Here is a 12,997-nt window from a genome sequence, read left to right as displayed (position 1 = left end):
TCTATAATTCTGTGTCTAAATGTTATGAGAGAAGTTACTTTTATCTGTGTGCCAGAGTCAGGGTTTGAACTCAAGGCCTCTTAATCTTACTCAGCTTTTTCTACTCATGGCTGTTGCTCTACTACGTGAACCAGGTCTCCAGTCCAGCTTTTTTTAGTCAGTCATGGGGCTTGAACTCTGGGACTGGACATTGTCTCTGAGCTTTTCAGTTCAAGGCTACCATCCTACCCCTTGAGCCACAACACAACTTCCACTTTTCTAGTGGTTAATTGGAGATAAGAGTCTCATGGACTTTAGTGCCCCCAGGCTGGTTTTGATCCATGATCCTCCTGTGTAGCTAAGATTACAGGAGTGAGCCACCAAACCTGGCTTAGTCAGCTTTTAATTGGACCAGAAAAGAGTCTTGCAGACTTTATTTCTCTAGCTAGCTTCAAACTACAATCCTTAAGTTTCAGTCTCCTAAGTAGGATTATAGGTGTGAGCCACTTGTACACAGCCGAGAAGTGACATTTTTAAATCATTGAAGTTTAAAAGCTAAACCCAACCTGAAAAACTTTAATGTAATAGGTAGTCAAATGTGCCTGGGCTCTTCACCTTTGGTTCTATCCTGTCTATGTAGGATTCTTGTTTACCATTTCTCTTCCTTTCTGTCTTTATCTTTGTCCATTATCTTTATCTTAATCTTCATTTTCAGGGCTCCTGATCTTGCCTCAGAATTAAACTAAGTCACTGGTACAGGTCATTGTGGCTTACACCTAATAAAATTTTTTGGCATGTTTTATTCTTGATTTATGGATCAAAACATGATGTTTTACCCATCACTGAATTTTATTTTAAAGCACTCTTACTTCATATTTGGCCTTCCATAGAAACAAAGAGAGCTAAGTATAGTACCAAGCACCTGTAATTCCAGCAATTAGGAGGGGGAACCAGGAGGATCGTGCCTGGTCTACATAGTAAGAGCTTCTTTTAAAGACAAGAATGGAGAGTGAGAGCTGTCACCATTTTGTTTTCATGGTTAGAAGATGACAAACAGCATAGAAAGTCGTGGTATGTGTCACTGCTGTATACCTTATTCTCCACAGCTCTACACGAAATGAGAGAGAAAAGGACAGACCAAATGCAATAGTTGGAAAAAGTTGAAAGTGCCTTTAAAAACCCAACTTCTGTAAACCACAGTTGTTTAAAGCAAACAAAGGAAATTGTACCTAACCAGACATCTGGCACAGCTCTCAGAGTGGGTGATAGGACTGCTGAGAATAAAGACCTAAAGTGACCATTGTCATCTGCTGCAACACTTTCTGAACTTTTTATTGAAATTCCTTCCTGCTCAGACAATTGAGCCAACAGCCTGGAAGGTTTCCTGAGCTGACCTGACCTGGCTTGATGACCCAGGCTGCCTGAGGATCTCACCTCACTGCTGTCAAAAGTGACTGTTTATAGATGTTTACTTGGTGGCAAGCTATTTAGTGGCTCTTGCAACATTTCATTATTTCCATCAGTTGCTATAAATAACTGGTATTTCCTATTCAACAAAAAAGAAAAGATTCATCCCACTAGGAAGCAATTTGATGGGCAAATTAATAGAAAAAACATATTTTAGAGCAGAGTATGACCAGCTGCTAGAATTCCTCTTCATCTCTGGGCAGTGTCATTGAGAAATGGAAAAATATAAAACAAGATGACACTTCACTGGCTGAATAATTGTCTGGGAGGTAGTAGACACAGGCAGCTTTTGTCTCGGTTTAATGATGGAAATTAACTTTCAGAGGAATGAGACATGCTTCTTTCTCATCCTGACACTGCAGTGTAAAATACAGGGGTCCACTCTAAGCACAAAACAACTTCTGTACATATATGTGCATTGCTGCAGACAGAAAGAGGATTCTTTAAAAAGCACTTGAGTTTCTTCCTTTCCTCCTTTTCATCTTTGGCTTCTCAGTCTTCCAAACTGAATGAAAGAAAAAAGAAAGATGTAAAAATTTACTTAACAGTTGAAAACAACTTGAAAGGTCACTGGAATTTTTGTACTGGGAAATCTGTAGTCATTCTCTCATTCTCTTTTCTTTTGATGTTTTCAGACCTGTAGGTTAATTCTCACCAGTGATTTACTGCAAAATGCTTCAAGGAGGAAATGTTGTGAACAACATTTTTGATCACACAATGTTACCTTGATGTGCTGCCAGTGTGATTTCTGCTTTCCATTTTTTAGATGTATCCTTCATTTGCATCTGTAGTGTTCTGATAGGGTCAGGATAGGCGACTAGAGTAGCACGTTTCTTAGCTTCGCTGTGAAAGGAATTCTCTATGCTCTTAGACATACACACAAAGGTGTTTTTAGCATCTGCACGCATACTTTCCCTGAATTCTTCAGCTCAAGGCTACTACTGTTCTACCACTTGAGCCACAGCACCACTTCTGTTTTTCTGCTGGTTATTTGGAAATATGATATGTGCGCGGGCTGGCTATGAACCGTGATCCTCAGATCCTAGCTTCCTGAGTAGCTAGGATTACAGGCATGAGCCAGAAGCACCCAACTGCCTGGCTCCTTTTGAAATGAGAAGACATGGCAACAGAAATCCTCCCCTTGGTCTTGGTGTTATACAGGTGGATCTCTTATCACCTGGTGTAAAGAAATGTGTGTTTTTGTGCTTTTATGCTTCTGTGAGTCAATGACTTATCATTCAGTTCTTTATTTCTTAGGGTGTCTTTTTCCAGCTAAGCAAAGATATTTCCACCGAGGCTTTACCACTGTGACCTTCTAGCCAGATAATAAGTCTGGGAAGAATTTCATAGAGTAGTTTGTGAGTCTGTGAGAGCAGCAAAGAGATTCACATCTGTTCTCTCCTTAAAAAATATAAAGGGAGTGATAAATGTGATTTAAAATAGCTGAGTAGCCACTTTTTAGAAAGGAAGACAAAGATATAAAACTCGTAGCAGAATGTTATTTAATCTGGAACATTCAAAATATTTTCATTTCAATAGTTCATATAAAATTGGCTAATGACTTTCCTTACTCGAGTATTCAACCTTAGTCTTTGAAAGCGAAGTGAATATTGCACATTTATGGCACAGCCCTTGGTAGCCAAGTCACATCTCAAGGGCTCCATTGCATATGTGGCAGCAGTTACTGTATTGGACAGCAGAGCCCTAAATGTCTTAACAGACTCTGTGCAAGGCAGGTCTGGCCCAATGCTGAGTAGGAAGGTCTACATTTCCACCCACCAGATATTCTGGGACAGAGCTGACTTACGTGTCTGGAAGGTCACAGAAAGTCTGAATGTCTCCTTTCTACCATAAGTGCCCTTTCTGACTCTGACTTTATGCTTCTAAGAAAAGCTTTATTTGTCTGTAACATGATCTGCCTGCTTCATCTTTTCTCTGTCTGTACCACTCAAGAGTAAACCATTCCATGGTTAAACTGTCATCCTGTTGGGGAACCCACCTTTGTTGTCTTCTGGTGTTTTTTTTTTTTTTTTTTGCATGTCTTGAAGCTTTGAGGAAGAATTAAGTGATGCAGAATAATGTAGAGAAGGGAAAGTTTGATATTTGCAAACCAGTTTTGAAATTGATCTCAAGACTGATTAAAATGTATTTTGAAAGTAATTTAACTACACAGCAATTTTGACTTACAGGATTGAGTTAAGCATATTGTAGATATGTTTGTCTCACATTTAAAACAGCAAGCCATTCTTTTAAACATGTGTTATTCTTTACTGTGTACTGACAGAGAAATACACATCATGAGATGAAATTAATCCAGATGTAATCTTTCCTTTGAAGAGAGTAAATTGGAACTAACATAGTATGATTTAATCTTCCATTGAGGCTCTTAACTATAACCAAATCCCATTAAACTTCAGTCTGAGTCACTGAGCCTCTGAATTTGATAGGGGCAACCATTTACTTAGCTTATACAAAGGGAAGGGTTCTTTCAAACCAGTGCATGCCAAGGTAAATGAAGACACACTAAATAAATTCCTACCACATCACCCTGATGTTGTATTTGGGGCTCACATCAGACCAGTGAAGAGGGAAGTACCTCCTGCCTTACATAGTTTTTAGCCTTTGTTACCTGGCCCTTGCCAATCACCACATGTTGCCTCACGCAAGGAATCTTATAGGTCCTCAGGAGCCATAGTCCGTTCTTGCTCCTGCCTCTATGCAAAACTGTTCTGAAAATCCTATCACAGAAGCTACTATGCCTGGCCTCCTTGCATACTTGATTGTCCTAAACAAAAATTTAGAAAATGCTCTCTGAAATTTAGCAACTACTCTAGAAAGCACTGAAGCAAAACAAAGATGAGAGGAACCTACAGAAAATAGAGAAATTGGCATTGCTAGGTATTATTCAAGTTTGCTCTGTATGAGAAATGTACAGCCTGACACTAATTAATGTTGCAGCCCATCCCACTGTTTTTCCTGTCTGGGGCATGCTTCAGCCTCCCATTATCTATGAATCTTGTCCTTCTGCCTCTTCCTTGAAGGTATTAGAAAGTGGTGGTAGGCATGCTGTATTGGTTCTTCTGAGGCCATCAATGAAGTAGATTTAAACAACACCAATGGATTACATTGCAGTTCCAGAGATCAGATGGTCAAGTTTCACCAGGCTAAGATAGGTATTAGCAGGGCTGAATTTCTTTTGCTGGTACTACGAGAGAATGTCATTCCTTAGCCTTTCTTGCTTCTGAAGCTGCCTATACTTTGTAGCTCATGGTCCCCCATCATTCCAGCTTAAGATTCTCTTACCACAACTCCTTCTCTAATTCTGATCCTCTATCTCGCATTTTCAGGAACCTTTGTGATTATATTGGCCTCCACCTGATGATCCCAGAGAAGTCTTTCTCAAGATCCTTAATTTAGTATCAACTGCAGATTTCCTCTTTCTCTGCAGTGTGTCATATTCTCTGGGAGGGAACTATCATTATTCTGTCTACCACACACATTCACAACAGTCTTGTGTTCTGGGTATTAATTCCCCCCTCAGAGTCTCTTGTGATAGTGTTTTAATTCATACTGAAATATTTGTCATAAACAAGTACACAGTACATACACAATCATTAAATCACCTTTAAAAATGATCTCTTTTGCATTAGATTCCCATCTTGCATGCATCCATTAGTTTCAGATTTGGAGATGGGGGCTTAAAATTCCAACTTTTTAAATTAATTTATCCTCATATTTTTCAAATCTTTCTCACTTTTATTTACAGTATTGATTCCATTTCTGTCTGTTTCTACCATATAAAGAGGTCCCTAGGACTCAATCAGTACTTCAAAACTGGTCTGACTAATGCATCATAGCATAAGGCTAATACTGTCCTTGGTGAAATCATTTGTGGTGATGAAGACTAAATTGCATTCATTTGCTTGTTGGCTGTTCTCACTTGATTGAATTATATTTTTTTATAGGTAAAGTGAGGCTGCTGATAGTACCTAAGACACATTACTTAATCTCTGCACGTTCTTGTCCTCATCTATAAAAGGGAACTGCTAATGCCTTCTTTTAAAGTGGAAGTGATAACTTAGCGAGAGGATCTACTTTTAGCACTTCGCAAAAGGCCTGGCACATAGCAGACATTTAGTAAAGTGTACTGCAGACTACCACTCCAAGTTGAATACCCTTTGTCTGAAATAAAATGGACCAAAAATGTGTCCAATTCCAGAGTTTTTTAGAGTTTTGGAACATATGGATAGACTTTACTAGTTGAACATCCTTTAACATGAAAGTCTGAAATCTGTAAAGTTCAGAAATCTTGTTCTGTTTTTGTGTCCAAAGTTTAAGCTCTGCTCTTTATGTTTCTGAGCAAGTAGTCTACCACTTGAGGCACTTCTCCAACCCTTTTTGATTGAGGTTTTTTTTTTTCTTTCTTTTTTTTTTTTTTACAGATAGCATCTGTTTCTTTTGTCCCTAAACCTCCTACCCATGTACTTGAAATTACAAGTATGTGCCACCCCATACAGCCTTTTTGAGATAAGATCTCAATAACTTTTTATTTGCCCAGGCTGGCCTTTGTACCACAACCCTCCCATCTCCACCTCTTATTACAGGTATGAGATACTACACCCTGTCCTGAAATCTTATACTACACCCTGTCCTGAAATCTTAGGTTTTGTGAGTATTGCATCGTTAGTCAAAAAGTTTCAAATTTTCATTTACTAGCAGGGTACCTACCAAACATACACACACACACACACACACACACACACACACACACACACACACACGAGTTCAGATTTTCAGATAGGAACTTCTATTCAACCTGAGTACAATCCTTATTGCCATCATTATCATCATCATCATCATCATCATCACCAATAATCTAAGCTATTATTTGAATTTGTCTTATTAGTTGACTACAGGAACATTTAGTTGCTGTTTCATCATCCTTAATAAATGCTCAAATAAGTACCAGACTGGCCCTGTGGTTTATATGATGTCATAGCTGACTCTATTTATGTCTTGCTTTTCTTCCTTGTTTTTCTTTCCAGTTTTCTTTTGGTAGTGGGCTTGAACTCAGAGTCTAAGTTCTGTCTCCAAGCATTTTTACTCAGGGCTATCACTCTACCTCTACCACCTTGACGCACAGTGGCACTTCCAGTTTTCTGGTGGTTAATTGAAGATATGAGTTTCATGCACTTTCCTGCCCAGACCGGCTTTAAACTGTGAGCCTCAGATCTCAGCCCCATGAGTAGCTAGGATTACAGGTGTGAGCCACCAGAACTGCTCTAAAGCATTCTTAGGACAATGTCAAGGATGGAGTTTTTTGTTTCTTGTTGGAAATCTCTTAGCCATTTGGGTCAAGTCATTAATTGACCCTTTTGACTATAACCACTGAACACAGCCTCATCTTGATCTCATCTATGGTTCTTAGAGAAGCCTTCACTTGTGTGCAGGCTTCTAAGCCAGCAGAATTGCTAATGAGAGGAGAGGGTCATGCACAACAGATTTCCAGAGTCATGAATTTGAGAGGTGTGGTGTTAATAAACATTATCAGAAGGAAATAGCTTTTTCACATTGGTGCTGTGACTCCATTTCATACTCATTTTATGGTTTTTCCTTTAATTACCTGTGATGCTTTCCTAGCACTATTTGGGCTTATTAGTTTTCTCCTGAGCTCCTCAAGAGTATTGATTTTAATTAGCACTTGTGTCAACTTTATCCTTCTGCATATTTTGGCAAAAAGTGGCACGTTGTAATACTGAAACATAGCAGGCTGCAAAAGTTCCTGGGGAGAGGCATATGTAGAGTGTCACCCAAGAGAAATGTTCTTTTCATTGTGAGTTCTCTGTTCAAAGGAATTGTGTTTTACTCTCAAGATTTTGAAAACTTTAAAGGGGGTCATAGGAATTATGAGTGAAGTAGAATGTTAATCTTTATTAGATATTATCTATATAAGATATTCTAATGTATTGATCTGTTCCAAAGTTCTTTTATAAATCATAGAACCAATGTAGTCTTACCACCTCACAGTCACCTTATCCTGCTATCACCTGTTCTTTCCCCATCTCTACCCTTATTCAATATCCCTTTCCCCCACCCTGGACTGGGATTTAAACTCAGGGCCTTATTTTTGCTTAGCACGCCTCTTAACATAGCTTGATTATAGGCATGCCACATCATACCACTCAGGGGCACTCAAACCACATGCCTCCCAACATATGCATTCTGCATAAGTAGGATTACAGGCATGTATCACCATGTCCAAATTTAGCTCCCATGATAACAACACAAAGGTTCCTGTTGTCCTGTCGAGACTCCCATCACAGAGTAACAGTAGCAGAGATGAATAAACCTAGGGCTCCTTATTCTGGCTGACCTACGATGATATAGTCTTTAGGTATAACTGCTGCCCTTTGTAACCTTCCTTCATTGTCAGTACTTAACTTAGCATGATTACTCTGACCTCTGATAATCTTATGATCCTGCCTCGCAGCCTATAGAAAAAAAAATCACAACTCCTACTTGGTGTACACTGATTATATCCTTTTTATCCATATTAATCATCACTCAATATATTGTATGTTTCTCTTATTATTGAAAATCAGCCTCTACAAAATCTAGACCTTTTGCTTTGCTTTTTTTTTAATCTGCTGAGCCTAGAATAACTCATCGGGCACACAGGAAACAGCTGTTGAGTGAGTACCCCAGGGAGAATATTGTGACATTGTCAGAGCAAATCCTGCCTAGCCTTATTTGGCCTGGGTTACCTTGCCAGCCTTCTAGGAAACCATCCTCCCAGGAAATACTTAATCATCATTTTGCAGGGCAGTTCATCCCTATGTGCCCTGGACAAGGTAATTACTCGTCAGGAGAAATTCCTAAGGTAAAAACCCTTGTATCTATACTTCTTGTTAGTCAGAAAATACTTCATAATCTATTTTTAAGATGGGTCACCTTCTTCAAAAAGTAAGATATTTTATTTTTGTTAGCTAACATCTTTTGTTCTACTATATCTTTCCCCTACCTACTCCTCCCCCGTTGGTCATGGGGCTTGAACTCTGGGCCTGGGCATTGTCCCTGAGCTCTTCAGCTCAAGGTTACCACCCTCCCCCTTGAGCCACAGCTCCACTTCCTGTTTTCTAATGATTAATTGGAGATAAGAGTCTCCTAGTTTTTAGTGCCTAGGCTGGCTTTGTATCAGATCTGAGCCTCCTGAATAGCTAGGACTACAGGCGTGAGCCAACTTGCCTGGCTTGTTCTACTGTATCTTGATTCCAGTTGTTGTTTTTTTGTTTTTTCTTTTTAACCTACCAAAGCTGTTAGTGGGAAAACTATTTCTAAGAATCTCCTCTCAAAGTTCTCATGTAGAACTTAGAGCTAACTATAAATAGACAAGTAAACACATACAGGGCTGTATGCAAGTGTACAGAAACATATTCACTAAAATATGGTATATACAAGGAAGAGTTGAAATGCTGTCACTCCTAAGAAAAACCAGCTCACAATCCAACAATGAATACCAGGAAGCTGGTACTTGAGGTATGAAGGGAAGGAGGAAAGAAGGGAAGTGGAGAGAATGTGGTCATACAATTCAAGGCACGTTCTAGGAAACTAGGAAAATTGAAGGGAGGAATTGGGTTGGGAAGAATATGGAAGAATGATGAAAGGGGTGACATGGATTAAGGGGTGACATGTATCAAGATACATTGTACTTATCAGCTGACATACCCCTTGTATAACTACTTAAATATAATAAAATTATAATTAAAAAAAAAACTCTTACATGAGTGTTCAGTCCATTAGTGTTTTTGCATCTCTTTGTTGTTAGTCAAAGTTGCTTGATTCAGCGACCAAAATTTGTGTGCCTTCTGCCCCACTGACAATGGATTTTGAAAAATAAATAACATTAAGGGGATATTTGTGTGTGTGCAGAAAAAGCATATATGCTATTGGCCTTCTGGATGCATAGATACTAAATCCATGAATTTGAACAAGTCTTTGTTGGAAATATCCAGAAAAGTTCTGTCTGCGCTGAATATGTACATTTTTTTCTTGTCATTATTCCTTTCATTACTACAGGATAAAAATCACACAGCCTGTATATTATATTATTATATTATTTAATATAGGTGATCTAGAGATGATTTCAAACTCAGGGGATGGATTTATAGATTATATGCAATGAAACACAGTAGTTTATAAAAGGAACTTAAGCGTCCTTAGATTTTGGTATGTTAGGTAGAGTTCCTGAAACCAGTACCTCATATATACTAAAGAATATTTGTGTGGTAATAAAGTAAAATGAGCTAGTTTAAAAAATCCAACAAATTGTGCCAGTCATTTAAAAATAGTCAACGAAAAAGAGCTTGAAGTCATACAGATAGTTGTGTGTTGAAATACAGCACTGTTCTCTTGGACTTCTAAATTCATTGCTTTGCCAAGTTGATTTTTATGAACTTTATAGGAATAGTGACAGTCATGCTAGAGACCTCTGTTTCACTTATTCTCACTAATTGGTTTGTTGTAAGGGATTAAAATATCTATTAGAAAGAAAAACCTAATCCTTCAAGTTGTCCATTTTATGACAGTTTACTTCCTAGCTGGCCACGCTCATCTGAGCATTGTGGCATCTTTGTTTAGGAAGATGAATAAATACTGGATAGCCCCATAGCATTGGAGAGATTTTAGGGTTGTTGGGATTCTTTTCCTTCTTCTTAATTAGAAAACAAACCAAAAAAAGTAGGGCATAGTAGTTCATACCTGTCATCCCAGCACTGGGGTAGCTTAAGCAGGAGGATCACAACCAATTTGATCTACTTATTGAAAATGTATCTCAAAAAATAATAAACTGGGCACCAGTAGCTCTCACCTTAATCCTAACTACTAGGAATGCTGAGATCTGAGAATCACAATTCAAAGCCCACCAAGCCAGGAGAGTCCATGAGATGCTTATCTTACCTCCAATTAACCACTAAAGGGTGAAAAAACAAAAACAGATGTGGTTCAAGTGGTAAAATGCTAGTACCAGCTCCTGCCTGCGCGCGCGCGCGCGCGCTCTCTCTCTCTCTCTCTCTCTCTCTCTCTCTCTCTCTCTCTCTCTCTCTCTCTCTCTCTCTCTCTCTCTCTCTCTCTCTCGCTCTCTCTCTCTCTCTCTTTCTCTCTCTCTCTATCTCTCTCTCACACACACACACGCACGCACACACAATAATAATAATAACTTTTTACTTCAAATGTGTGAAGACTGTATTAAATAAAAATAAATTCAACTATGCCATTCCAAAAACCTCCTAGGAGCATCACATCCCTTATTTTTCCCTTTTCTCCCTGGGCTACTTAGTTCTTACAGCAGAGGCAAGAATGTGTCTGCTTTTTTCAGCCCATTTCCCTAGGTGGTTCAGTTGCCATCAAATTTTCCTTTGGTATTTTTAAACTTGCAGTACTGAGGCATAAGATTAAAAAGGCACTCAGTTTGTATAAATCACCAACAGTAAAAGTGTAGATGGTTTATGTGCTTAGAAAATGTCAGTTTGAATCTAGGACCTTTCTCAATTCTTCTACAGTTTGATGGTATGAAATATTAAGTTGAGTTGGTCGGTACGGCTGAATTATTCTACATCTGTATTCATAAAGCAGTAATCTAGATTTTTCCAGCAGTGAGATCATTTTGTTTGTGAGTTTGGGGGAAGACTGAAATTGTAATTGTACTCTTTGCAGTCTGGTCATTTTATTCCATTTAGGAATTCCTTCTCCTGTGAAGTGTTCTGACTATTGAGTAGTAATATTGCTTTGTATGAGCCACCTCTGCCAGGCTGTCATTTTGTAATCACACCTCATAAATGAAACAAGGGAAGTATTGAAAAATCATGAGACTTAACAGCACCAACCTACTCAATCCCCATGTTCTCCTCTTAAATGTACATTTCAGTCCTGAAAAGTCAAGCTAGCAGAGGCTGGCTGCCTTTTTATTCTTCTTGGCTATTGCCAGTGAGGGTGGATACTCTTTTATAAGAGTATAAATATACTTGTACTTTTATAAAGTGCCAGTATATTTTATAAACTAATGTTTCTCTATGGAGTACTTTTTTTTACATTTCCTATTTCATTGTAGAGATAACCTGGTTTTGCTTTTTCTTTCTTAACAGGTGAAATGAGGAATGATTTATATGTCACCATAGAAAGGGGAGAGTTTGAAAAAGGAGGAAAGAGTGTGGCCAGAAATGTGGAGGTGACCATGTTCGTTATCGACAGTGGTGGCCAGACCTTAAAAGTATGTTACACTGATCGTTCACAAAAACAAACAAAAAAACAAAAAATCAATCAAAGCTGGGTGCTGTAGCTCATACCTATAATTCTAGTTACTCAGGAGGCTGAGATCTGAGGATCAAGGTTCAAAGCCAGCCCTGGCACAATAAAGGACCTAAGACTCTTATTTCCAATTAAACTCTAGAAAATAGGAAATGGGGCTTAGTTCAAGGGTAAGGCGATAGCCTTGAGCTGAAGAGCTCAGGAACAGCACCCAGACCCAGTTCAAGCCCCACAACCCACCAAAAAACAAAAACACACAATCGATACTAAATCACTACTTTGACTTCTTTTTCAGTATGATCTATTGATTTCATATATATCATGGTGTCTTCCTTACCTCTATGTGGTATTTTTTCTAAATTCATTTATTACTTTCCAGAAAAGAAAATAGAAAATGAAAAGGTGCTTATATCTTAATTTCCTCTTAGCAGTTACTTCTGAAATACAATATTTTATGCCATTTGATTCTTTTCTTTTACCCCACCATAGCTTGGTAGAGAATACTTTCTATCTAGCAGTTGGTTAAACAACAACAACCAAAAAAGCTTAATCTTATGCGCTATAAGTGTGTTATTACTTCATAGCTGGGACAACAGCAACAGTCTTCTTTATGGAAGAACTAATTATCTATAAGCCCCTCTGGGTAGAGGAGTATATGTACTAGCTCCTATAACAGAACTGGATCTGAGACCCATTGAGTCATAGGCTTTTCACTCCTGCAGATTGGGAATATGGTATAAAGTTGAATTCCCAATGTGATATGCAATTGTCCATCTCTCACGTGAAACATAAACCCCCATTACACAGGAACAAACACAAAGAATGGGAGGTGTTTCCCTGAGGTGCTAGTTGAAGAGGTTGCAGATAAGAGCAGTGATTGCTCTGTGGCTTTTGAAAGAATCTTTCTATGAGCTGTCTCTAACTTGTTTCCTTTATTAGGATTTTATCTCCTTTGGCTCTGGAGAGCCACCAGCTAGTGAGTACCACTCCTTTGTGCTTTACCACAACAACAGTCCCAGATGGTCTGAACTACTGAAACTTCCTATTCCTGTGGATAAATTCAGAGGCGCACATATCCGCTTTGAGTTCCGGCATTGTTCCAGTAAGTATGGATTCTGTGACTTTGTTGTGTTGGGGCACTATATTATACTGTGCTGGACTACCTATGTAAACTGACATAAAGAGGGATAAATGAGAGACCTCTGGAGGGAAGAATGAAAGCTCCTACCAGAGCCAGCAACCAGCATGC

At 38.7% G+C, this 12,997-nt stretch overlaps 1 protein-coding gene across 1 annotated transcript in view; it reads left to right on the top strand.

The window, feature by feature from the left end:
- Positions 1–12,997, top strand: part of Dock4 (dedicator of cytokinesis 4) — a 440,321-nt gene that overhangs the window by 288,981 nt on the left and 138,343 nt on the right. The window contains exons 14-15 of the mRNA XM_090333045.1: positions 11,586–11,710; positions 12,688–12,850. Coding sequence (XP_090189171.1) covers positions 11,586–11,710; positions 12,688–12,850 — 288 coding nt within the window. The remainder of the gene's footprint in view (positions 1–11,585; positions 11,711–12,687; positions 12,851–12,997) is intronic.

The sequence above is a fragment of the Megascapheus bottae genome, chromosome 5, assembly GCF_031878675.1.
Source record: "Megascapheus bottae isolate mThoBot1 chromosome 5, mThoBot2.hap1, whole genome shotgun sequence".
NCBI lineage: Eukaryota > Metazoa > Chordata > Mammalia > Rodentia > Geomyidae > Megascapheus > Megascapheus bottae.
This window is presented reverse-complemented; position numbering and strand designations above follow the sequence as displayed.